Source organism: Bombus impatiens, unplaced genomic scaffold, assembly GCF_000188095.3.
Source record: "Bombus impatiens unplaced genomic scaffold, BIMP_2.2 scf_0664, whole genome shotgun sequence".
NCBI classification, from domain to species: domain Eukaryota; kingdom Metazoa; phylum Arthropoda; class Insecta; order Hymenoptera; family Apidae; genus Bombus; species Bombus impatiens.
In genome coordinates, this window is record NT_177083.1 from 926,564 (window position 1) to 949,198 (window position 22,635).

Genomic DNA, 22,635 nt, shown 5'->3' on the forward strand with positions numbered 1-22,635 from the left:
ATATTCACATATACGGAAATAAAAATAGCGAGAATTTAGTTTGTATATTATTTCTAATAAAATATTTACATTTTTGGATAATAATGTTATATTAATCATGTAAAAGATTGCGTCTTTTTTATATACATTACATAATCTATAAATTAAATACTGTAACGTTCTTATCGATTGAAATATGGAATAACATAATTAGAATACTTGGCCTCCAGTACTATCAGTCGAATTGAAATCTATCTTCCAGTTCAGTCGTCATTACACCAATCATTTTAATTGACCTCAATCAGTCCTGGAGAGTTCGATAAGCGTCTTCAGTTCTGTCATTTGAGAACGATATTATTATAGGAAATCAGCGTAAAAGATGGTAAGTCTTAAGAAATATGTTAATTGTTTTATATTGTAAAAGTAATGAAAGATGTTTTAAAACTTAATATTCTATGTAACATAATTGCTTAACCTACATTCGACCTTGAACAAGTTTCAAAGCATCACTGCTTTCAATTTACTATTTATCAATTATTGTAACATACTATACTGAATGAAACCACCTGTATTAAGGGAACTATTATTTAATAATGATATAAGAGTTCAAAATGAAATAATATATAGAAACTTATTATTATATTTATGATTCTAAATTGAAAATATTATTAGTTAAATTTTTAAAAATATATGTCCATGCGAATAATTTATGTTTTTTTTCATTTTTTAGAGTGAGCCAATAAATGTGGTGGTTACGGGAGCTGCAGGGCAAATTGCATATTCTTTATTATACCAGCTTGCTGCTGGTTCAGTTTTTGGTCCAAATCAACCAATAAATCTTCGTTTATTAGATATTCCTGTTATGATGAAAGTATTGGATGGAGTAGTTATGGAATTAGAAGACTTAGCTCTTCCACTTCTGAAAGGTAAAATTATATAAATTTAATAAATATAAATTTATGATTAAGAAATTATTAACAATGCAAAAATTTAAAGCATACTAGAAAAAATATATGAACATTTTTTAATTGAATGTCTTAGGAAAATTGTTGCACATCCGATAAATAGAACCCACAAAATTATATATTGATAAAAATATAAAAATAATATATAGAAAATATAAATCATAAGATTATGATACAAAAGTAAATTTATAAGATTTCTTTCTCATGATTTATTTTATATGATAAATAAGAACATACAAATTCATAAGATCATATAATTTGTAATGTAATTATGGGCAAAAAACATTATGTAACATCGGTGTTATGTAAGAAACTAAATCATATTTTTAAGTCACTTTCTTATTTTAATAAAAATGCATTATATATCTATACACAAATATATCCTTTTTTATATTTTATTTACTGTATGAACTTTTTGCTTGTAGAAGTTGTTCCTACAGCTGATCCAAATGTAGCCTTCAAAAACGTAGCTGCAGCCTTTCTTGTTGGAGCAATGCCCCGAAAAGAAGGAATGGAGAGAAAAGATCTCCTAGCTGCTAATGTAGAAATTTTTAAAGTTCAAGGAGAAGCTCTAGACAAACATGCTCGAAAAGATGTTAAGGTCTTAGTTGTTGGCAATCCTGCTAATACAAATGCCTTAATTTGTTCTCATTATGCACCTTCTATTCCAAAGCAAAATTTTACTGCTATGACTAGATTGGATCAAAATCGTGCTCAAGCAGCTTTAGCAGCACGACTAAATGTACAGGTAATTATTTTCAACGTTATATTAAGCATAAATATACTTCTACTTGAAAAGTAAATGAATAATTTAATATTTCTAAATAGGTTGATAAAGTAAAAAATGTTATTATCTGGGGCAATCACAGTTCAACTCAATATCCTGATGCAGCTCATGCTACTGTAACCCTTCAAGGTTCCACTAAGCCAGTGCCTTCAGCCATAAACAATGATAACTGGTTAAATACTACTTTCGTGGAAACAATTCAAAAACGTGGTGCAGCTGTGATAGCTGCTAGAAAAATGTCATCTGCAATGTCAGCTGCTAAAGCAGCTGGAGATCACATGAGAGATTGGTGGTTGGGTACCAAACCAGGAGAATGGGTTAGCATGGGGGTGTTGTCTGATGACAGTTATGGAATTCCAAGAGATATTGTGTTCTCTTTCCCAGTTACTATAGAAAATGGACAATACAAAATTGTTCAAGTAAATATTTTTTTATATCATCTTTTATATTTATACATACTTTGGAAACAAAACAATTACTTACACTGATTCTTTTCAGGGACTTCCAATCAGTGACTTTGCTAGATCAAAATTAAATATTACATCCAAAGAATTAGAAGAGGAACGTGCAGAAGCAAATAATGTGCTACACAAAAAGTGACTAAAATCAGTAAAGTATGGTACTGAGAGTGACTTACTTGTTTCAGCAAAATTATAAAGAATAAAATAAAAATTTTTAATGGTGTGAATTGTGATATGTAATATACTATGGTTATGGCCGTATGAAATTCATGGTTTTAAGACACAATATGTTAGTAGTATATATTGATGATACATGATGTGGGATCTAATGAGATATCTATACATCTTTCCTAACTAGTACAGGAATTGTTAAATACATATGTTTATATTCATAAACTGTATAAAACATATAACAAATTATATTGAAAAACATGTTATAGTTTATAACGTTTTTTTTCTTTTATTCTTTCCCCAAGAATCAATAATAATTTATATTACAGTAATAGTAACTATTTCTCATATTGATATCATTAATCAATCTTTTCACATTTATATTATTTTCATATCTTCTTCTAGACACTATTATTACAAGTATACTGATTTCCGCCTATAATTATAATTATTGAGTGAGCATTAAGTAGCATATTGTACAAAGATGCAGAGTGCTCAGCTTGCCAAGTCTTTATAACATTTTCATCAAAATGCTTTCAATCATTTTATATCTTCTTTTTCGTGTATTATATTTAGACACTAGCGCGTCTTTATAAACATGGTGATGCATTGATATTTGGTTAAAAGAACAAATATTTGAAGCTGTGAAAATTGGTCTAGATGCTAAAAAACATCGTTTTCATTGTGATTGATAAAAACTTAGCACTTTGCACAAGTCAATTTTGATTCACATCTTATACGTTTTTATAACGCTGTATACATATATGTGAGAGACATTCTGATAAAGAAAATAAAACTTCCATTAAAGATACCCCCTTTTCTTTTTTACATATGAATTATTTTCCAAACACGACAATATTCCATAAAGAAGACGATACGAACATTCGTTTTAAAATGAGGAACTGTAAAGTTTCTGTTCCACAAAAATAGCAAATATACTTGAAAACACTCGCATAAATTACATTTGTTGAGAAAATACAATTTCTATTGTATCTGGACAAAATTTATAATATAGTTGTAACCAATACCTGGAACGGATAACCTATGCTATTAAATTGTAAGTTAACTTTTTACATTAAATAAGCATTTGATATCATACTGCAGTGCATATCACAATATTAATTTAAAGATCATTTTACTCTATAAGAGACCAATATCAGTTCAAACAATAAAACTTAAACGCATAACATAAAGTAGTAAAGAAATAATTTTTTTCTGTTAAATTATAGATATTTATCAAAATAGACAAATTTAAACATACTAACAAATAACATTATTTAAATATTTATGATACATTATGAATTCTTATTAATTTTTTTTAAATAATTTTGGATATTATAAATATTTCCGTTCCAGGATGCACTAAATTGTTTTTGTAAACCTATACTGATTGTTATTAAACAATTGTTTTAGCTTTTTGTAAATAACATCAAGACCAAACTCGACTTTTGCGTATAGATTACACAATACAATCTGTGGAGCAAAGTTCGATTTGCTCATTTTAAGAGCGAATATTTTTTACTGCGTTATCTTGCCTGAGCAGAAACGAGATTAATTTAAGTGAAATCCTCTCTCTCTAGTTGCTGCCAAGAGTCTTTCTTTAAGTATTTCTTCAGTAGGATATTCTGGTAATTTTAAATAATGAACACAGGTGTTAACAGAGGGATAACCACCTGAACCAGCATCTACTTTCCGCACAACAGTCAATCTAGGATGTAAATTACATAATCCCCCAGGAGGTAAAGCTGAACATCCAGTAGCAAATTGTAAGAAAGCCTTCCTTTCAGGACCAGTCAATGAAAGTAAAACATTGACAAATCTTTGGAAACCAGGACTGAAGCAGTAAAAAAGTATATTCTATTTAGTAAATTAGATTGTGCAATAGTTAGTTATCTACATGTATTTCGAATATCCTTACCTTTCTCTTGTGTAACCTAGTTTTGGCTCAGTATAATTTAGCAGGTCCTCTCTGGTCCATTGTGGGTTTTGTTCTCCACAAAGCATAGCCCTTACTTCTTCCGGACTGAAAGCATGAAGTTTTTCCATTGGGAAGACTTTTGAAAAACCAGATTTAAACGATTCTAGTTGTCTTGAAATTCCTCCATCAAGACAGAAATTAATTGTCGTCTCAGCGTATTCTCTTGCATTTTCCATAGTAACTGAAATCTCCGCACCTCCTTCTATTAATTCTACCTGATTATATGCAAAGATTTTGGAACTTGGAGAATATGTCATAGTTAAAGACAAATCTTCAATAGGCACTGACATTCCGGATGAATGAGTAATATTTAATGTCGTTTCTTCGTCGGTAGAATTACGACCATCGGAAAGCGTTCTATCACGTTTGGCAATTGCCGTTTGTACCTCTTTCAAGAATTCACCTCTTACTGGATCGACAAGTACTAGATCTTCAATATCCAATAATCCAGCATACCAAGAAGCTGGTTCTAACGAAGAGTATGCTGTATCTGCTTCACCCTCTTCGGATATAAAGCTACTCGACATACTTGAAGATATACTTTCTTGTGTTACACCACTAAGACCAATCTTTTCATTTACATTGTTTGTGATGTCTCCATGACACATTAATTTTAGGAAAGGACGGGATAATGGTAAATCTACTAATCTATTATCCTGCAAAACTTTTGCCAAGAACACGCCCAAAAACCAGAAATATCGAATAGCACGATCACAAGCTGCAGAATCTTGTGGTAACGGAGCAGGAAACAGTCCACTCGGTCGAGTTACATAATATCCCGGAGGTCGAACCTGATCTCCAGAAACTCGAGATTGATCCGTATCAGGCGAGTTTTCATCATCACATAACCATAAACCTAAGTCTTTACGTTGTAATTCCGCAGCAACTAGTGCAAAGAACTCTAATGTTGGTCCAAGACCAGTTCCTTCTTCGCCCACAAATTCCACTTCTAGTATACTCTTCCGACTTGCATGTACCTATTATACATAACATACCTATAATACCTATACTTATACCTATAATACAATACAATTTTTCTATCTTTTCTTCTAGTAGAAATAATATATTATACTGTAAACATTAAATTTAATTATTGAATTATTAACTTACCTTCATTACTTGTTCTGCCCAGTCTAATAGTTTCTCTCCCCTAGGTACACTAACTCTTTCGTGTTTAAGTCTCCCAACGCGGAACTCATGAATGTCATCACGTCGTGGGCTTAAACCTGGCGCTCTTTGTCTTTCAAGAACAGCATCTCTTTGTGTTTGAAGCCACACAATGGATCGCGAGGCTCCGAAGGCAGTACAACTAAAGTACAATCGTCTAGTTTCAAAGGGTAATAAAAATGGACAACTTCTTGCTAGTTCTTCGCACCAATTTGGTAGAGCCCCGGCAGCTAATGCTAAAGGATCTTGAATTTGTTGTACTATCTTGTTTGTAATTTTCTTTGAAGTAAAGTCATCTGGATGAACCCAACATGTTGATTCCTCAAGTTCTCCATAATCGATGTGTTTACCATCATCATGAGTAGTGCTTAATACATAAACATGCCTCAATAGTTGCAATACATCCTCTACACTACATACTGAAGAATTTTGTGCTGTATTACGAGAATATAATGTAACAACTGGTGTTGCTCTTCCAGATGATTCTTCGTCCTTTGCTTCTTTATATATTATACTATAAAAAAGCATAGTATGTAATTTATTATTATTATTATTATTATTATTATTATTATTATTACTTATTATTATATATTTATGTAAATATTATGTAATATTATGTAATAAATATTTATGTAAATATTTAATTTTTTATAATACATTAAAGAATAAATATATTACGTGTAAGTTGGTTCCCATATTCTTCTTAATTTTTCTTGTCGACTACCCAATTCTGTCAGTTGCATTAATTCTTGTACTTGTTGGAAAATACTGGCGTGTGGTTCTGTAAGAGCTAGTTCAACATCTGATACCCCAGGAAGGCCTGGTCCCTTTAGTGTTAAAGAAAGTTTCGGCATTGGCAATGAGCCTGAGCGTGTATTTGACTGAGTTTCACTACCAGGTGGTGGAATCTCCAAATCAGTGGTCTATAAAATATTTCATAATATAAACAAAATTATTATTATTATCATTTAAGTCTCTTAAACTTTTTTACTCAACTAACCTGATTAATATTAGTTCGTCCAGGCCGTGGATCAAAGGCAGGAATCAGAGCAGAGAATTGCCGTTTCAAAACAAACTCATCATCCCACGCACGTCTCTTACTATTTTGAGGAGTTTCTTCTTCCACAAACGCTGCTAGAAGATTACGACTTACCATTACATCTTCATAATCACCATCACAACCCTCTCCTTCTTCTTCATTTTCTTCATCATCTTCCTATAAAAATAGGACACAAAAAATAAATTTTCATTCCTTTACATTAAAGTAAAACAATCCTTCCTAACGTACTTCTTGATCATTTTCATCATTGTCTTCTTCTTCTTCAAGGACGCCATCTTCATCGTCTTCTAATTCAGTCAAAAGAGTTGGTCCACCTGTTGTTCTACCTCCACTAGCACTAGAACTTGCAATACCTCCGCAAGATTCCAAAAAATCTTCAAGACTAACCTGTAGCCATAACTGCTTATTACATTATATAGAATGATGTATTTTACTTTAAATTCTATATTCATGGTATATAATAAATATTATTTCACAATAAAAACATTTTTTATATAATTTCTTGGATACTAAGCTTTACCTGTTCACTATCACTACTTGTACTAGTCAATGACATTGTAAGTGCTTGTCCTAGGCCGGGTCCAGTCGTTGTCGTAACACCACTACCAGCTACTTGACCACTGCTGGTTAAACTTGGATAACTTTGAGCAGTACTAAGTAAACCTCCGGGAAAATTAGGACTCAAAGCAAGTCGAACTAAACTCGATACAGAATTAGGTCCACGTGAATTTGAACCAGCATTAGAATTGGAAGCAATATGTTGCCCACCTGTAGGTCCTAAAAAATTTTATTAGTAACTTATATGGCTAATTTATTAGAAAATACAAGCATTATATAAAATACAATTAAAAAAATTACTAATATGCAAATACTATTAAGCAACAATACATAGACACAAACCCAATGTTCGTCTTCGCGCCATTGCAGTGAAGGTTTCTAATAAACCAGATGCAGTTGTTGGTTCCAAAGTATTGTTAGCATCAGAACAAGCAAGGTTAGGAACAGACACAGACATAGGATTGGTAACAACAACAGGACATCCACCTGCCGTATTTTGTGTAGATGAGCTAGCTTCTTTGTCCCGACTACATTCTTTGGCAGCTAGTTTAGAGGAAACATGATTGTAAATAACAAAAAAGGAGCAAAAAATACACTCCTTCATAAGTGAGTTATAAAAACTTTAGTGCAGGATTAGAACTTTACATTGCTTTATTTCACAGTTATTTTATATTAAAAAAAAGAAAAAATAAACAGAAAATGAGGTATATAAACCAAGATTAATAATTATCATACCATCAGTAATTCCAGAGTGATGCCTCTGAACAGATTTAATCCTTAACGAATTCTCTTCTAGTTCACCTGATACACTGATTCTAACAGGCACTAAACTAAGTAATTCTCCACTCAAAAAGCTATTAGTATTATTGCGTAATCTGTCGGCTCCTTCTCTGACACGATCCAACACTTCAGTAGCTTCAAGACTCAATAGGCCTGACCCTGGCTGTAAAAATATTTTAAATTTAAATGAGTTGTAAACATTAGACAATTATCTTAATAAGTGTGTGGGTGTCACACCTTATTTCCTCGCACAGTTGCAAAAAATGGTTTTGAACTACTAGATGCTCGATTACTGTTACTATTGGCAGAACAATCAGTGTTAAGAGCGAGACTCTCAACAATTGTTGCCAGATCACTTGTTACAGTAGTGTCAGGCCTGGGATGTAATACAACAGACAATTCACTTGTTGAATTTGCCCCACCTTCACCAGTTACAGCAACAACCGCTTCAGCGCGAGCAACAGACAACACATTTTCAGCTATCGACTCAACGGCTTGCTGTTTATTATAAATACAAAATTGACACTATATTAGGTGAATTATTTTTTACTCTAATTAATAGTAGCATGTCTTAATGCTTTAGGTAAAATGTAATTAAAACACGCATATGATCACGTATACTGCAGAGCTGGAAAGATGACTTACCGAGACGACACGTCACGCGTTGCTATATTGCATTTGTATGTGTAATGCTTTCAGCCAATACACGTTAATTACCTTAACGTTTGTGTTGAGTTTATACAAAATAACTAATCAGACCCACATTCTTTATGTTAGTCTTCTTTCCAGCTCTGCATTATATATAAATGACATATAACATGATAAATATTTTAAATTATACCTTAACTGCTAAATTATCCGCACTTGCTGCTTGATCTGTAGAAGCTACTGAACCACGTATCGCAGTATCAGTACAATCTGGTAAACTAGGAGTACTACTGGATTTTCGTCCTGTTAAAACTCCGCCACCATTTTTACTTTTTGTTCCACCATCCGTATCAAGACCGGTACCAACTAATCTTAAGTCGTATTTTCCTTCTGCACCCATTCTATAAGAATTAGAACCACCGTGATCCCATGTTACATCTATCCAACCATTGTGTAATTCCCCTGTTACTGTGCCTTCTCCTGAAATAATAAAGAAAATCTATTAATTCAAATACTAATTGAATAAAAACATTTGATCAATAAATTTCATTTTGCTATAAACATACCAGGTGGGACACCATCTTGATCTCTCCATTTCCAGTCCAAACCTCTAGCCACTCTAGCGCCAGCGACTAAATGACGAAGAACTTGAGCTTTAATTAATCTTCGTTGTTTTCGAACTCCAGCTTCAGCTTCTCTAGCTGCACGTCCCAAATCTTCACAAACCCCAGTAACTTCTCCATAAACTTCAAATCCAGATACAGATAAATAATGTGTTTGACCAGAAGCATTCTTTCCAATTTGTTGTAATCTTAAATGACGCCAGCCCTGTGTTTCATCGGCTGGTGGCTCCAATGTCCAACTAGCTGTACTACCAGGCTCATTCAATGACGAATCATCTACATGAGCGTATAATGTTGTCCAAATAATACCATCCTTTGATGCTTGAAACATCCAATTCCGCAAGGCACTTCTACCATAGCCTCTTGCATGCCTCAATGTGTAAGCGCTTGGAATAATCCAAACTCCTAAATCAATCGAAAACCATGCACGCCTATCATCGTTTGTATGACAGTTTAATGCTGATGGGTCTCGACTTAAGATATCTTCAAGGTGGCCATATGGAAGATTTCTTCCATTACTCGATGTAACGACGACTAAACCATATTGACCGGGATTAACCCATTCGGTACAAGTTTTTGCATTTGTACCAATCCAATACAACAATCCATTTTCATCAAAATCATACTGATATTTAAAAGTTATCCTATTTCTATCTTTTAGTTTCTTAACAAATGTAAACGTTGACCTATCGTGATCATGCCATTGCTTTGCTACCATTTTCAATAAATGGTTTTCTAATTGTTGTATAGTACTTAATGGTTCCATTTTTAAACTTCGACCAGACCTATCAATTAAAGAACTTTCACCAGTTGCCTTTTCCAGTCGAAAACGCAATCTTCTTGTTAAAATTTGTAAGCCATAACCTGAACCTGGTGTATCATACAAATAAACAGGTAATTTTTCAATAGATTCTAAAACTGAAACCAACTTATGGACTAGAATTTTAGCAGAATTATGCTCTTTATTAGCGTCTTTTGAGTGAAAGCAATTTTTAAATACTGCTATTCTTTGCATCCTGAGTTTTGTTGCTCGTAATGTAGGTGGTTGTGGTCCTGGTGGAGCTGCTAATAATGAAAGTAAAGTTTGCACAAGCCCGCTAGAATGAAGTTCGTATGCAGAAACTCTCCCTTCCTCGTTTAATAAATCTTTAAGTTCTTCCAGTGCACTTTGTAGTATATTACGCCATTCTCGATTTCCCGATTGTTGTTTTTGGTAAGCTTTTTCTATTTGACTAACAATAGCTCCTAGTTTAGCAACTACTCCACGTGGCTGCGCTTGGGCAGCCTTAAAATAACATTCATAAATATCCTGAGCTTGTACTTTAACTTTTTGTTTAATAGCTTCAATTTTAGATCTCAATCTTTTTCCTCTTTTACCAGCCCAACCTGCTGCAAATTCTGGACCTAAAAATAGAAGATAATAAAATATTTATGTTTTGTAATAAAGTACTAAACATTAACATTAATATTAATTTATTCATATTAGTACATAAATAAACACTGAATACTTACCCAAACTTGTTTCTGCTGTAAAGGAATGCTTAGTACCACGATTTGATTCAAAAATAAATCCTGGTAAGTCTTCTCGTAAAATTGTTGCTTGTTGTTGACCATCGCTATTATGTATGCACAATTCACTCTCTTTTCTACTAGATAACGCCCAATTTCCTACCACTAGACGGGTCGTACCAGGACGTGAAAGTACAGGTTGACTCACAGAATTTGGTTTAACTTGACTTCGCGCTCTTTGTAATTTTTCCAAAAACTCGCCACGGTTTTCTGCAAAGTATACATTCTAGTAATTGATACAATTAGTAAAACTGCAAGTGATGTAAAGATTTTTAATGAACCGAATAATGTTGTGGCAGAGAATGTTTAAGTCATGCAGAAATAAAGGAATCTCCATGCAACTGATGATGTACATTGAAAGGCAGGATATCGTGCACAACTAGGAAAGTTGAACATGTGTGTACCTACCTTCAGTGGTAAGCGACTCTGTGTTCCTCCCCTTTCCTGTAGGCAGTTAGTAAAACCAGTTATTTACTACACTATTCCCCTCGCGGAAGTTAATCACAAATGAAAAACGATATAACATAAAAATGTGGTTCCAACAGAGTCAGTTTATCTGTCGCGAAGGGTGTGTGAGGGTGAAAAGAATACTTCAACAAGAAAGATAGTGGCAAGATGGACGAGACATAGGTGATGAATTTTGTGTTGATATTAAAAAAGGGAAGAACACACCTGATGTGTCTGTTCCGCCTTCTGGACTGCCACTAGAATACATCGTTGCTAATTTTCCATCGAGTATAAATCTAAACCATCCATTACTTCCATTTGATAGTTCTAAAGCTGCTGCATCAGACCAGACATATAAGCAATCACGACCTCTACAAATACACCAATCTCTCCAATGGTAAGCTCTTCCAATTAAAAGTTCTCTCGCATCTTCCATTCTTTGTTCTTCAGATTGATTTGATTCTGCTTCTGGTTCTGGAACAGCCTCTTGTGGTCCAGCCAATGCAGCAACTTTTGAAAAGACTCCCAAACGAGCAAAATGTTCTAGAAATTCATCTTTGCCTTTTATCATCAAATCTTGTATCATTTGCAAAACCACTAAGTGTCCATCCTCATCCTCCTATTAAGATTAAAATAAAGATGTTGTAAATACAATCCTTTATAAATATTGAAAGTCCAATTAAGTCAAACAAAGATTTCTGGTCTTCTTTTTCTTAGTTTAATACAAAATAAATACTGCACAATTTCTTATAGAACATATCTATAGTCCTTTTATTCAGTCATACTTTGTATGGCACGAATATAACAGCACAAATTTATTTATGAGCAAAATGATTACGCGATCCATTGAAATCACAAGCAAATGCCCATTAATCCCATCAGCAGCAGGCAGACAGTCAATAGAAGTGGACAACCAGCTTCGTGTCTAATCTATCATAATTAACACCTGTTTAGAGCAATTTCACTGGCCATTCACTGAAAGATCTGTGTGTCCTTCACTGTTATTATTTACAAAATTTGTACCTTAATGATCTTCTTACATCACATTTTATGCTAGAGAACAAATTGCACGTTGACTCTATATATTAATGCACATGGCACTTTTTGGTATTTATATGCAATGTAAAAAAAATTTTCTCAGCAAAGGAATATAAAACATGCGCATATTTGTTAGATCTCACCCTTTATACGAATTGTGTCATAAATACATTATGTTAATAGTAAATGAAATCTTTGCATAATTATTAATGAGATCAGTAAAAAGTGGGATTTACGAATAGCATGTAAGGGGCACAAAGGACGTTTCAACTAGAGACTGGCAAACATACAACAGACGTTACCGTCTTATCAACAATGTAGTTCAGGGAACTGGAAGACTTGCGCGATGCGAGACAACGCAATTTTGGGCCAATTATCGGCTTGAGAGGCGGAGGTGGTGGTGATGGTGCTTTTATCTCAAGCTCCTGTGAACAATCTTAACTAAATCACTAGCATTGTCTGTTTTGCTGCCTGTCTGCCTGCATGAATACTTTTAAAACATTGATTATACTATCTTATATCAATCTCGCAGGGTCTTAAAAAGTTTGCATAAACTAAAAAAGAAAAAATAAATTTATATAAAAAATATTGTATGTTTACCTCATTGTCCAGTACATTGGCAATTACTTCTACAAGCATAGCACCACAGCTTCCCATTCTATCAGAACCACATGTTTCAATAAGTAATTCTGGTTGAATATAATGCACCATCTTCCTGATTAAACTTAAACTGGCTTTCCTAATGCTTGGCAACATAGATGACTGAAATGTTGCACAGAATACTGGCAATAATCTTTTCAAGTATACTGGAGCCATTTCAGGATCACCTTTTGGTTCTGTGAATTCTGCTTCTGTTTCTGGTTTCCTATGTTCTTGATTTGGCAACATCCATTCTCCAGGAGATTGTAATATAGCAGCAACTTCTCTGTGACCTTCATCTACACGTTCTCTTGCTTTATCCAATGGTGTTTTCCCATCTTCATCTCGCAAATCAGGGTTTGCCCCATGTCTAAGTAATACTTTAGCAATAGCTGGTCTTCCAAAACAAGCAGCATAATGCAGACTAGACGATCTTTGACCTTTATTAACATCTGCTCCTCTATCACACAAGAATTCAACCATTTCTTGAGTTCCGAATGCGGATGCCCAATTAAGCAATGTTTGTCCAACATCATCCATAAAATTAACTCCAATGCCTCCAGAATCTATGGCTTCTATCAACGCATCCGTGTCCTTTGACCGAATGCAATCAATCAACTGTCTGTGAGATTTTTCACCAGCGCTTTCTGGGCGCCTAAAACGTGGTAACACGGGACCGGATGGACCACCGCTTGTATTGCGGCCTAATGCTGACCTTCCTTCGAATAGTAAAACTAACAATAAATCAACTAATCTCATGGAATCAAGTGCACATCGTTCATCTCCTTTTAAAGCTTTCTCAATCGCGTCTGGTAGTTCAGAACGTAAGAGGTCATGAGTTATAGATGGTGATCCCCTGCAAAGTGTTGATAGAAGACTAATTATAGTAGAAACAGATGCGCAAGAATTCGCTTCAGGAGTAGGAAGTGTTGTAGCTGTACTAGATGGTGGAGGTGTTTTTGGATTTCCAGAAGTAGTTGCTATTGATGTACCAGGCCCTGCTGCATTTGATAATCTATTGATAAACAGAAATAAAAGGATTATCTTGATACTTCTGAAATAAATATCTGTACAAGATTTATCATAAAATAATACCTATACAAAAGTTCAGAAACTAATCCATGGGAGGCTAATGGAGCAGGATCCGTGTTTCTTCTTGAAAATCTATCAGCCAATGATGCAAAACAACGGAGTGCTCCATCAGCAACATGTGCATCTTCATGTCTAAGTAACATTGATAAAGCTTCAACACAATCTGGCAAAGATTTATCTTGAGGTTCTACTTTCCCACATAAACGGGTCACCACAGCCATTGCTGAATGTAGTGTATCCCTGTGAACAAGAGCCCCATGCTCCCGAATAAAGCATAAAGCACAAGGGAGGCCACCAGCTTCGAGCACAGCACCAGCTTCCCTTGCACAGACAAGTTCTAATGCCTACAATAACATATATGATGAATGTTTTTTAATATTATATTTGAAAACAATCAAATAGTATAATACCTTTATGCATTGTTCAGCTAGGTCCCTACTAGTTCTAGAACCTAATCCAGCTCCAGATAAACGACTGCAAATAGCTTTCACAGCACCTTCCATGGCTATTACTCTGCGTATACATTCTGGTGAAAGATCAAAGTAATATGTAATAGCTCTAGCTGTCACTTCTAAAACACTATCTGGTGCAAGTTCATCCAAAAAAATTCTACATAATGCGGGAAGAAATGTGCGTGGAGGACAGCTAAAATAAAAATATATTTTATTATATTTTATTCAGTTAAAATAATGAACATTATCAATGTTCTCAACATACCATTCAAAGCATCGATCAACATTATCAGACATGAGCAATAACATGCACAATTGCTCTAAAGCAATTAACTGCATGTCTCTTTCATCTCCTTGACCCATACTAAGCCATTCCAATAAAGTTTCAGGATCAACATCAGCCATCTTAATATAAATTATAAAAGATGATCGGTATATAGAAAGTATGAGTCTTAATATACTGCTATATAAATAATATTAAGGAATATGTTTAATAATTATATAATTACAAAGAAATGATATAAAAGATATATATATATATATTCCTTGTAAATTTCTTTGTTGTATAACAGAACTTACCTTGTAAGTTTTATAGCACCAATTACCGAAGTATACCTCAAACTGACAATCTGGAAACAAAACAAATATATGTCAGAATAAGTTAAGATATATGTACATTTAATATTAACATAATATTAATCCTACTTAAAAATGCAAAATTAATAAATGTCATTGGAAAATACCTAAAGCATACTATATTTAATTCACAAAAGACCAATAAGAAATACAAAAAAGAAACAAAAATAAATATATAAAACTTCTTATGGTATGTCTATATTAAGAATTACATTGACAGCATTCTCCCTCTTCAGTCTCTTTATGGATAATGAAACATAGCTTCTAAAAAAATTCGACTATGTAAATACCAACGTGAATCATCGACGTATTATGGCTAAAGAAATTACGTTATTACAAATAATAACACGTGGTCATAAATTTGATATCGCAAAATTATGCTTGTCGATGAAGTACAAAGAAAGGTGAAAAAAGTTTGTCATGACGACGGCTGTAAGCGTGACACTATTTTAATAACACTGTGTAACCTTCAGGGAATTCAGAGAAGCAGTTGCTGTGCAAGTGCACATTATGAATTCAATATGCCTAAGAAATAATTATCTATAGTTTGGTAAATACAACCTGCTTACACAAGGAAACGTACCGTTGTGCACAGTATTCCATTATTCGGAAGGGGTCAGGTCGCCATCCTTCCAAAGACGTGTCGTTCTTCACTGCGAAAAACAACGTAACAATATCGTCGCGCTTGGTCCGTCAGTGACACGAAAAGTTTATCGCACTAACGGACCAATAAAGCACTCCTCCGCACAAAAAAATCTCACTTTACCCTAATGTCGTAGTATATATTTCGCCATTTACGCGACGTTCAGTATAGTTAGTATATAGTAACTCGCAACTCTCTAAAAGTCGTGTTTTCATAAGTGCGTACGTCGACGAGTGATTACTGGCAGATTTTCATGAACTCTCGCACAATTATGACTGTACGCATACGCGTACGTTGTATATGTATACAACCACGTATGTAGATGGCGGTAGTTATTTAATACGTTGAATGCCAAGGGGGCGCTGCAAGATTTGTAAAAATACATAATTTGAACAAATGTTAATAGTTATAAATCCTTTATTATTACCATCCTTATAAATAAATAAACATAATAAATATAAATAAAAAAAACATATAAAAATAGTTTTATTTATACATGAAATATGGATCTATTATATGCGCCCCCCCCCCACCAATGACTATCGAACATGGTAAAAATTCCCTTTCCCCGTGTTTTACCTTAATGAATAATAATCCTAAGGAACGTTTCGATTTGAAAGATGTTTGATGGCAATTAAGGGCCTTGACAATAAAGTAAAAAATGCTAAATCTTGTGACAGTTTTTTAGGACTATTGCGGATCCGAATAAGTATGACCGGGGGATGGATTATGGTTTGTGATAGATCCCAGGACGTAACAACATAGAACAATTATTTAACAACGCGAAGAAACAATATGAGATAATTGATAATCGCAAAAAATAATTGGTCACCGGTGACCTCAGTAAGATAAATTCATCATGATTATACACCGTAACATATCTCTTGTAGATGATATTTCAACATTATATGTATCACATAATAAAAAATTCATCGTAGCGCCACGGGCAATCTCTGTAAAACTAGCGTGGCATTCAACGTGTTAATACTACATCTCTAAAGGGCGTCATTTTTTCTTAATAATGTTCTTTTCATAAATATAGTCAAATTACTAAATAATAAGAAATTTTTCTTTTAGAAAAATTTACAACAAAAATAAATCATATATTTTTTACACAACCTCACTCCTATACCTCACTTTTATAATATTAACATTTAAAGACTTTTAATACAACTGTTTCTTGGTAAAAGTTAGTTGTAAATTACTATATATTAACATAACAGTATCAATGAAATAATATATCAAACTAAATTTTATTTTCTTCTCACAGCAGTTTTACAATGATCTTTTCTCTTGCGCTCCAATGCTAAAACATTTTAAGTTATTTAAAAAATATTCTTTTATACATTTAAACATTACCTATATACATATACCTTGTCTTTCTTCTATAATTCTTATTCTTCTTTCTTTCAATTGAGTAGATAAATTTTCCAAAATACTTTCAATAAAATTATCTATAGCTATTGATATATTCATTGATGATACTGGTACTCTACACACTGGACATTCTTTTTTCTTTTTGATCCATAGGTGTATACAATGATGACAAAATGTATGCATACAATTTAATGTTGTTGCTTTCACAAATAATTCTGAACATATACTACAAGCTAGTTGCTCATCCATTATATCATTAACTTTATTAAGTACACTTTCTTCTTCTTCAGTGTTTATAGTAAGCTGAGTAGTATTTGTTAAATCTATTGTATCTATAGTTTGATATTCTGAAGGATTATCCATACTTTCTAAACATATGCAGCTATCACTGAAATTTTTGGAAGACCCTGCAACTATACATAACAAAACAATGAGTTTATTATAACTTAATAAAGTATTTAGTATTTTTATTATAAAAAAGTATGTACCATTATTTTCTACTGTTCCTACTTTAGCTTCTTGTTCTTTTAAAGCCCTTTCTGTTATTTTTAATTTCTCCTCTAAAACTAACTTTTCATTTAACAGTTGAGCTTGTATACTTTTTTCTTCTTTAACTCTATTCTCCATCACATTTTTCCATTCAGTTTGTTGTTCTTCTCTCCACTTTTCCATTTGCTCTTTCATTTTCATTTCCAACATTCCTTTCTCAAGCTTACTTACACTTAATGCTTTTTGCCACTTTTGTTTCTCTTCATTCAATTTCTTTTTAAATTCAACTCGCTCATTTTCCAATTTTTCTAATAATTCAGTATACCTGTATTTTAAATATTGTTCTTGAACATGACCATATTCTATTTTCTTTTCTAATGTTGTAATTTGTTTTGTAAAATCTTCAGCATTTCTTCTCCGTAAAATCTTCTCCGTAACATTTTGCTGCTTTAAAAGTTGCTCTAATTGCTGTTTTAGTTTATCTTGTTCCTTTTGTTTTATTTGTAATTTGTCTTTAAGAACTTTTTTTTGACATTCATGATTTTTTACAAATGTTTTCCGTTCTACAAGAACATTGTCTAATACCTGTTTATCTGGCTTAGGCTTTTTAACTAGAACATTGTCTAATACCTGTTCATCTAGCTTAGGCTTTTTAACTTTGTGTTTATATTTAACATCAAGGGTAAATAGATATTTAAATTCTTCAGATTCACTAAATTGTATAACATCTCCCTCATAGATTCTTTGACTTCGACCAGATACTACCGGAATATTATTAACAAATGTAACAGAAGAACTTACGTCTTTAATAGTCCACTCGTTTTCTTCACATCTTAAAACACAATGCTTTCTAGATATTACTGCATTCAAAATGATTTCGTCATTATCTCTTGCACGACCTATTCTAAACTGTGAAGAAAATTTTTAGTCAATGTTATTAAGAAAAAGAAATTGATTAAGGCAATTTATTAAATAAGATAGTTTAAGATTCATGTCTGTAAAAATACCTCATTTTTATCAATGTGAATATTATGAGGAATGTAATTCTGATTATTAATTCTTATTAAAGTAGGTGCGTGTAGATTTTCAGCTGAATCATCCAATATTGTCCTTTTTCCTACTTTTGAACTTTCCATCGTCCAAAGTTCTTCTTTCATAAAAAAAACAAATTAAGAAGGATTGAGTAATGCATTTGCTTTTTTAATTATATTTGCTTCTTTATTGTTTACAACGCTTTGCTTTATATTGTCTATAAGCGTAGGAAGATAATACACAATAGAGTCACGTGATATAGAAACCGATCCAAAATTCTTGACTGAATTTTCTGATTCCCATAAAAATAAACTACACATAAACACATAGAAACGACATCTTGCGGTAAATTTTGAATAGCAAAAAGGGATAATGCATAGAACAATTAAGGATGATGTAGAAGCGAGAGTGTTTTCGTCCAAAAACTATTAGAGGGTTCATCAGGCTTTACCCTAGCAAAATTGTATTTGTAGATGGTGCTTGTTGCCAGAGCATTAATGAGAGAGTTCTTTTATCATCGAATCAGCAACCATCTGGCGGCAAAGTGGGGAGTGTCCCTACAAACTCATACAGATAATGGCATGAAGATAAAGATATAGTATGCACACAACACACACACATACACACACAGTCTATCTAATGAGACGAGACAATAAACGTAAACAAAATTTAATTATGTATATATGTATGTATATATGTATATATATATGTCGGAGATGAATGGACATCGGGACTTCACTTTTGGAATGTTAGGAAAAACCACAATACCCTATCCAGATTTTTACTATAGCTACACTTATAGCTATACTAATAACAATAAGAAATAGTTTTAATGTTCTAATCCGATTTTATGACGATGGGCTTGGACCCTAAGTGACATAGCGGGTCACTAAACGTAGCTGCGGTCACGGGTGGGACGTATACCTGACAGAGATATGGAATGATTATATGGCTTTCCTTAAAAACAAAGATTGACCCGAGAGGTGGGGAGAGGAATATATATGTCGGAGATGAAAGGATATTGGGACTTCCCTTTTGGAATGTTGGGAAAAATCCCATTACCCTAATTCAGACTTTTACTATAGCTACACTTAAGTAATGAAGATAAGAAATAGTTTTAATATTCTAATCCGATTTTATGATGATGAGCTTGGTCATCGTGACATAGCGGGTCACTGAACGTAGCCACGGTCACGGGGGGACTTTCCTTAAAGAAAAACATTGATCTGAGAGGTGGAAAGAGGAATATATGAGGAACGTTCCATTTGGATTTTTTTTTTTTTAGTTCATTTTTTTCATAGATAGGTTTTACTTGTACGTGGAGTTATACATGTATCACATCGCATTCGTCATCCCGTGGACCATGAATTCGTTATCGAACCTGAATTCATTGTCATCAACATCTCGACCATCCGATCGCCGCTATTACTTATAGCCTCTTGTAGTGCCCACATTTATACCAATAAATATCAGCTATATCCGCGATGGTAAATTTGAGTGAAGATTGAAATTATTAAGTAAAAGGTAATATGGAAATATTTGGTACATAAAATATTCTATTTGTGGTAAGAAATAAGTTTGTTTAGTATATAAATAAAAAATCTAAACAGAGACTCAAAGAACGATCTTCTCCAAGTATTTAGAAGTTAAATATCAAATAAGAGACAGAAATGACACTGATAAAATTTGCTTCAATTCAGATAGTATTTATTTGATAGGTATATAATACATTGAATTTGTCAGCACAAGTGAGAGAAAACACACTTCTCGGCGACTAATACTTGCTTGCTCTTATATTCCTACACTACTGTAACCGAATGTACTTTTCTTCTTGTCCATGGAACGGAGTTTCTTCTCTCTTTCTTTTTTTTTTTTTTTTCCTTTAAATATCAACTTTTTATCCAACCGACTATCTTTTCATATAGTAGTTGGTTAACAAGTCGCACTTGAAACAGCATAGTTTCTGGTAGATTTGATGTTGTACGTAAAAGGGAATACAGATAAATGTATCAATTCATCAGTATTTGGCAATTAAAACATGTGACGTTAAGAATATTATTAATTTCTTCTTTTTATGTCGAAGATGTATTATGAATGTGTAATACATTCCTTTGCGTAAGCGCATTACAACAAAATGAAATTTCAATGTTACAAAAGTTGCAATTTTAACGATAATTGGTATTATGTCTTAAAAGATTGGCAAGTAATTGATTTAATGCAACGAACCATAATAATCGTACTGTTCGGTAAGCTGCATATCAATGAAGAATAGCTTTCTTCGGTAAACACAGCGAATGGCTCATCGACATTTTTTTCGAGGACAGGATCGATTTGACGGTCGTTGTCTATTTACAATATTTGCGATAAAGACTAATTAATTTATAAACATCGTTGTTATTTATGTACAGACGTAATATAAACGTATCATACCTTATAAAATGGACATGTGTAAAAGTGTCGCGAATCAAACAAATAGTGACCCGATTCGACTTGGTTTTGAAAAATACATGGCTTATAATTGCCAATAGCCCACAACATCTACATCAAAACTAACAAACAATTTTCAAACGAAATTAATCGAACTTCTACGCGCAATTTTTCTATCTAAAAGATATAGTGACAATGACGTACAAAAGATGAAAACATACTTTGATTTCGCTCTGTTCATCTCCTACATAAAACAAACGCAAAAAACATAACAAAATTCTTAGTATGTATCTAAGATCGCAAAATATATATGCATATACATATATATATATACATATATGTATATATTTTAAAACATAGTTACTATAACGCATATGTAACGAACGATTTCTCATTGTGCGATCTCGCGTACGAAAGTCTCTAACAACTAAAGAGTAGAGTTGATGCGAAGATAGAGAAGTTGGTATAGTAATCGTGATATTACAAAGAGTCATAATTTGAAAAAATATCGCAACACCATAAAAACACCGTTTCTAATCTAAATACCTAAGAAAGAACCAACTTCTTCATCTTCAACCGATTTTACCAATATATATAATCGTGACAAAACATCATCGAAACTGTCTCATTGGTTTGGTAAAAGATACATCTCCCATCTGTTTGCAATCGAACGTATAAGTTACAGGTACAGAAGTAATAGAAAAAGTGCGCGTACAGTGTTTGAAATAACCATGTGAACGTTCATTTGCGTAAAAGGACATCATGTTATCCTCGGAAATACTTGGAGTAATTGCCACAAAATTATTATGGAATCACCTAATGAACTTGTTCCAATCGAATTATTAGATTGAGTAATAAGTTCGTTCGTCTTAACCGCGTACGCATTTCGAGAAAATAAATGTAACAGAAATAAAAAAAATATTTGTAATGTGTATGTTACTAGCGTTAATAAACATACCACTCAAAAATGAATTAAAAGATTTAATAGGGGAGAATGACTAATGAAGATTAATGTTGATGAAATAGCAATATTATTAATTGAATAAAACCCACGATACACAACTCGAGACATTACTAACAGTTTTAATATTCATAGAAATCAGTTTCATTATATTTAAAAACCTTGGAATTACAAATAAGCCGATGTTTGTATTCAGCACGAATTAACCAAGAAAAATTTACTAGAATAAATCTGAATATACGATTCTTTGTTAAAACGACACAGAAACAATCAAAATTTTTTAATAAAAAAAAACGAAAAGTTTTGCAGTGAAGGGATAAATGAATCCCTAAAACGATGGCAAAAGATCGTGGAACAAAATAGCGCATGCATCAATTAGGTGTGTGTTATATAAATATTCTTGTAAAGAAAAGCGAACTTATTACTTAACCTAATACATTAGCCTGATCTAATACATTAAAGAGGACCGTGAGAACGTTACTTGATTTGAACGTTACCCCAAGCAAATTGTATTGGCAATGGAGGAATATCGCTACTGGTGGATGATTCGTCTTCACTGCTCGTGGCAGACGTCTCTTCTGAAATCATTGCTTCGCCACCTGCTTCTTGAGGCCTTTGACCTGCGCCACAATCTTCAGCGGCTGCGGCAGCTGCAG

The 22,635-nt window shown here is 33.1% G+C and overlaps 4 protein-coding genes across 13 annotated transcripts in view; 1 reads left to right on the plus strand and 3 right to left on the minus strand.

Moving 5' to 3' along the window:
* The first annotated feature begins 232 nt into the window (after positions 1–232).
* LOC100741753 (malate dehydrogenase, cytoplasmic) lies at positions 233–2,625 on the plus strand. Its single transcript, XM_024370021.2, has 5 exons — positions 233–361; positions 710–905; positions 1,370–1,692; positions 1,773–2,150; positions 2,230–2,625. The coding sequence occupies exons 1-5, from the start codon at positions 359–361 to the stop codon at positions 2,329–2,331; spliced, it is 1,002 nt and encodes a 333-aa protein (XP_024225789.1). The 5' UTR covers positions 233–358; the 3' UTR covers positions 2,332–2,625.
* Positions 2,626–3,747: 1,122 nt separating this feature from the next.
* On the minus strand, positions 3,748–15,875 carry LOC100741511 (E3 ubiquitin-protein ligase HECTD1). Of its 5 annotated transcripts, none has more exons than XM_033322727.1 (22): positions 15,634–15,874; positions 14,994–15,043; positions 14,680–14,819; positions 14,373–14,607; positions 13,966–14,306; positions 12,832–13,885; positions 12,534–12,656; positions 11,419–11,812; positions 11,155–11,190; positions 10,690–10,956; positions 9,121–10,581; positions 8,748–9,034; positions 8,144–8,404; positions 7,862–8,069; positions 7,469–7,669; positions 7,089–7,345; positions 6,797–6,967; positions 6,509–6,724; positions 6,187–6,431; positions 5,452–6,022; positions 4,282–5,318; positions 3,748–4,197 (listed from the first exon to the last, which is right to left on the minus strand). In XM_033322727.1, the coding sequence occupies exons 3-22, from the start codon at positions 14,817–14,819 to the stop codon at positions 3,915–3,917; spliced, it is 7,788 nt and encodes a 2,595-aa protein (XP_033178618.1). In that variant the 5' UTR covers positions 14,994–15,043; positions 15,634–15,874; the 3' UTR covers positions 3,748–3,914. The 5 variants fall into 5 exon arrangements, with proteins under 5 accessions (XP_033178618.1, XP_033178619.1, XP_033178621.1 ...); XM_033322728.1 differs by having other exon boundaries at positions 6,797–6,955; positions 15,634–15,873; XM_033322730.1 differs by lacking the exon at positions 7,469–7,669 and having other exon boundaries at positions 15,634–15,875.
* Positions 15,876–16,743: 868 nt separating this feature from the next.
* Positions 16,744–19,072, minus strand: LOC100743758 (E3 ubiquitin-protein ligase RNF8). Of its 2 annotated transcripts, XM_033322684.1 has the most exons (5): positions 18,567–19,072; positions 18,190–18,468; positions 17,559–18,144; positions 17,067–17,483; positions 16,744–16,999 (listed from the first exon to the last, which is right to left on the minus strand). In XM_033322684.1, the coding sequence occupies exons 1-5, from the start codon at positions 18,714–18,716 to the stop codon at positions 16,947–16,949; spliced, it is 1,485 nt and encodes a 494-aa protein (XP_033178575.1). In that variant the 5' UTR covers positions 18,717–19,072; the 3' UTR covers positions 16,744–16,946. The 2 variants fall into 2 exon arrangements, with proteins under 2 accessions (XP_033178575.1, XP_012245214.1); XM_012389791.2 differs by having other exon boundaries at positions 17,559–18,468.
* A 1,204-nt stretch (positions 19,073–20,276) lies between these two features.
* Positions 20,277–22,635, minus strand: part of LOC100742071 — a 22,304-nt gene continuing 19,945 nt past the window's right edge. For 4 of the 5 annotated variants that reach the window (XM_033322685.1, XM_024370006.2, XM_033322687.1 and 1 more), the window contains exon 12: positions 20,277–22,635. In XM_033322685.1, the coding sequence (XP_033178576.1) occupies positions 22,457–22,635 (179 nt within the window). In that variant the 3' untranslated portion in view covers positions 20,277–22,456. The other variant, XM_033322686.1, reaches the window with a different exon arrangement.

Bases quoted from the DNA above. Each gene is read 5' to 3' on its own strand.
- LOC100741753 (XM_024370021.2), top strand. The intron at 1,693-1,772 runs GTAATTATTTTC...ATTTCTAAATAG, and splicing joins CAGCACGACTAAATGTACAG to GTTGATAAAGTAAAAAATGT. The intron at 2,151-2,229 runs GTAAATATTTTT...GATTCTTTTCAG, and splicing joins GACAATACAAAATTGTTCAA to GGACTTCCAATCAGTGACTT.
- LOC100741511 (XM_033322727.1), bottom strand. From the start codon at position 14,819: ATGGCTGATGTTGATCCTGAAACTTTATTGGAATGGCTTAGTATGGGT. The intron at 10,582-10,689 runs GTAAGTATTCAG...TTCTATTTTTAG, and splicing joins TACAGCAGAAACAAGTTTGG to GTCCAGAATTTGCAGCAGGT. The intron at 6,725-6,796 runs GTACGTTAGGAA...CTATTTTTATAG, and splicing joins ATGATGAAAATGATCAAGAA to GAAGATGATGAAGAAAATGA.
- LOC100743758 (XM_012389791.2), bottom strand. From the start codon at position 18,716: ATGAAAGAAGAACTTTGGACGATGGAAAGTTCAAAAGTAGGAAAAAGG. The intron at 17,484-17,558 runs GTACATACTTTT...TGTTATGTATAG, and splicing joins AGGAACAGTAGAAAATAATG to TTGCAGGGTCTTCCAAAAAT. The intron at 17,000-17,066 runs GTATATGTATAT...AAAATGTTTTAG, and splicing joins AATTATAGAAGAAAGACAAG to CATTGGAGCGCAAGAGAAAA.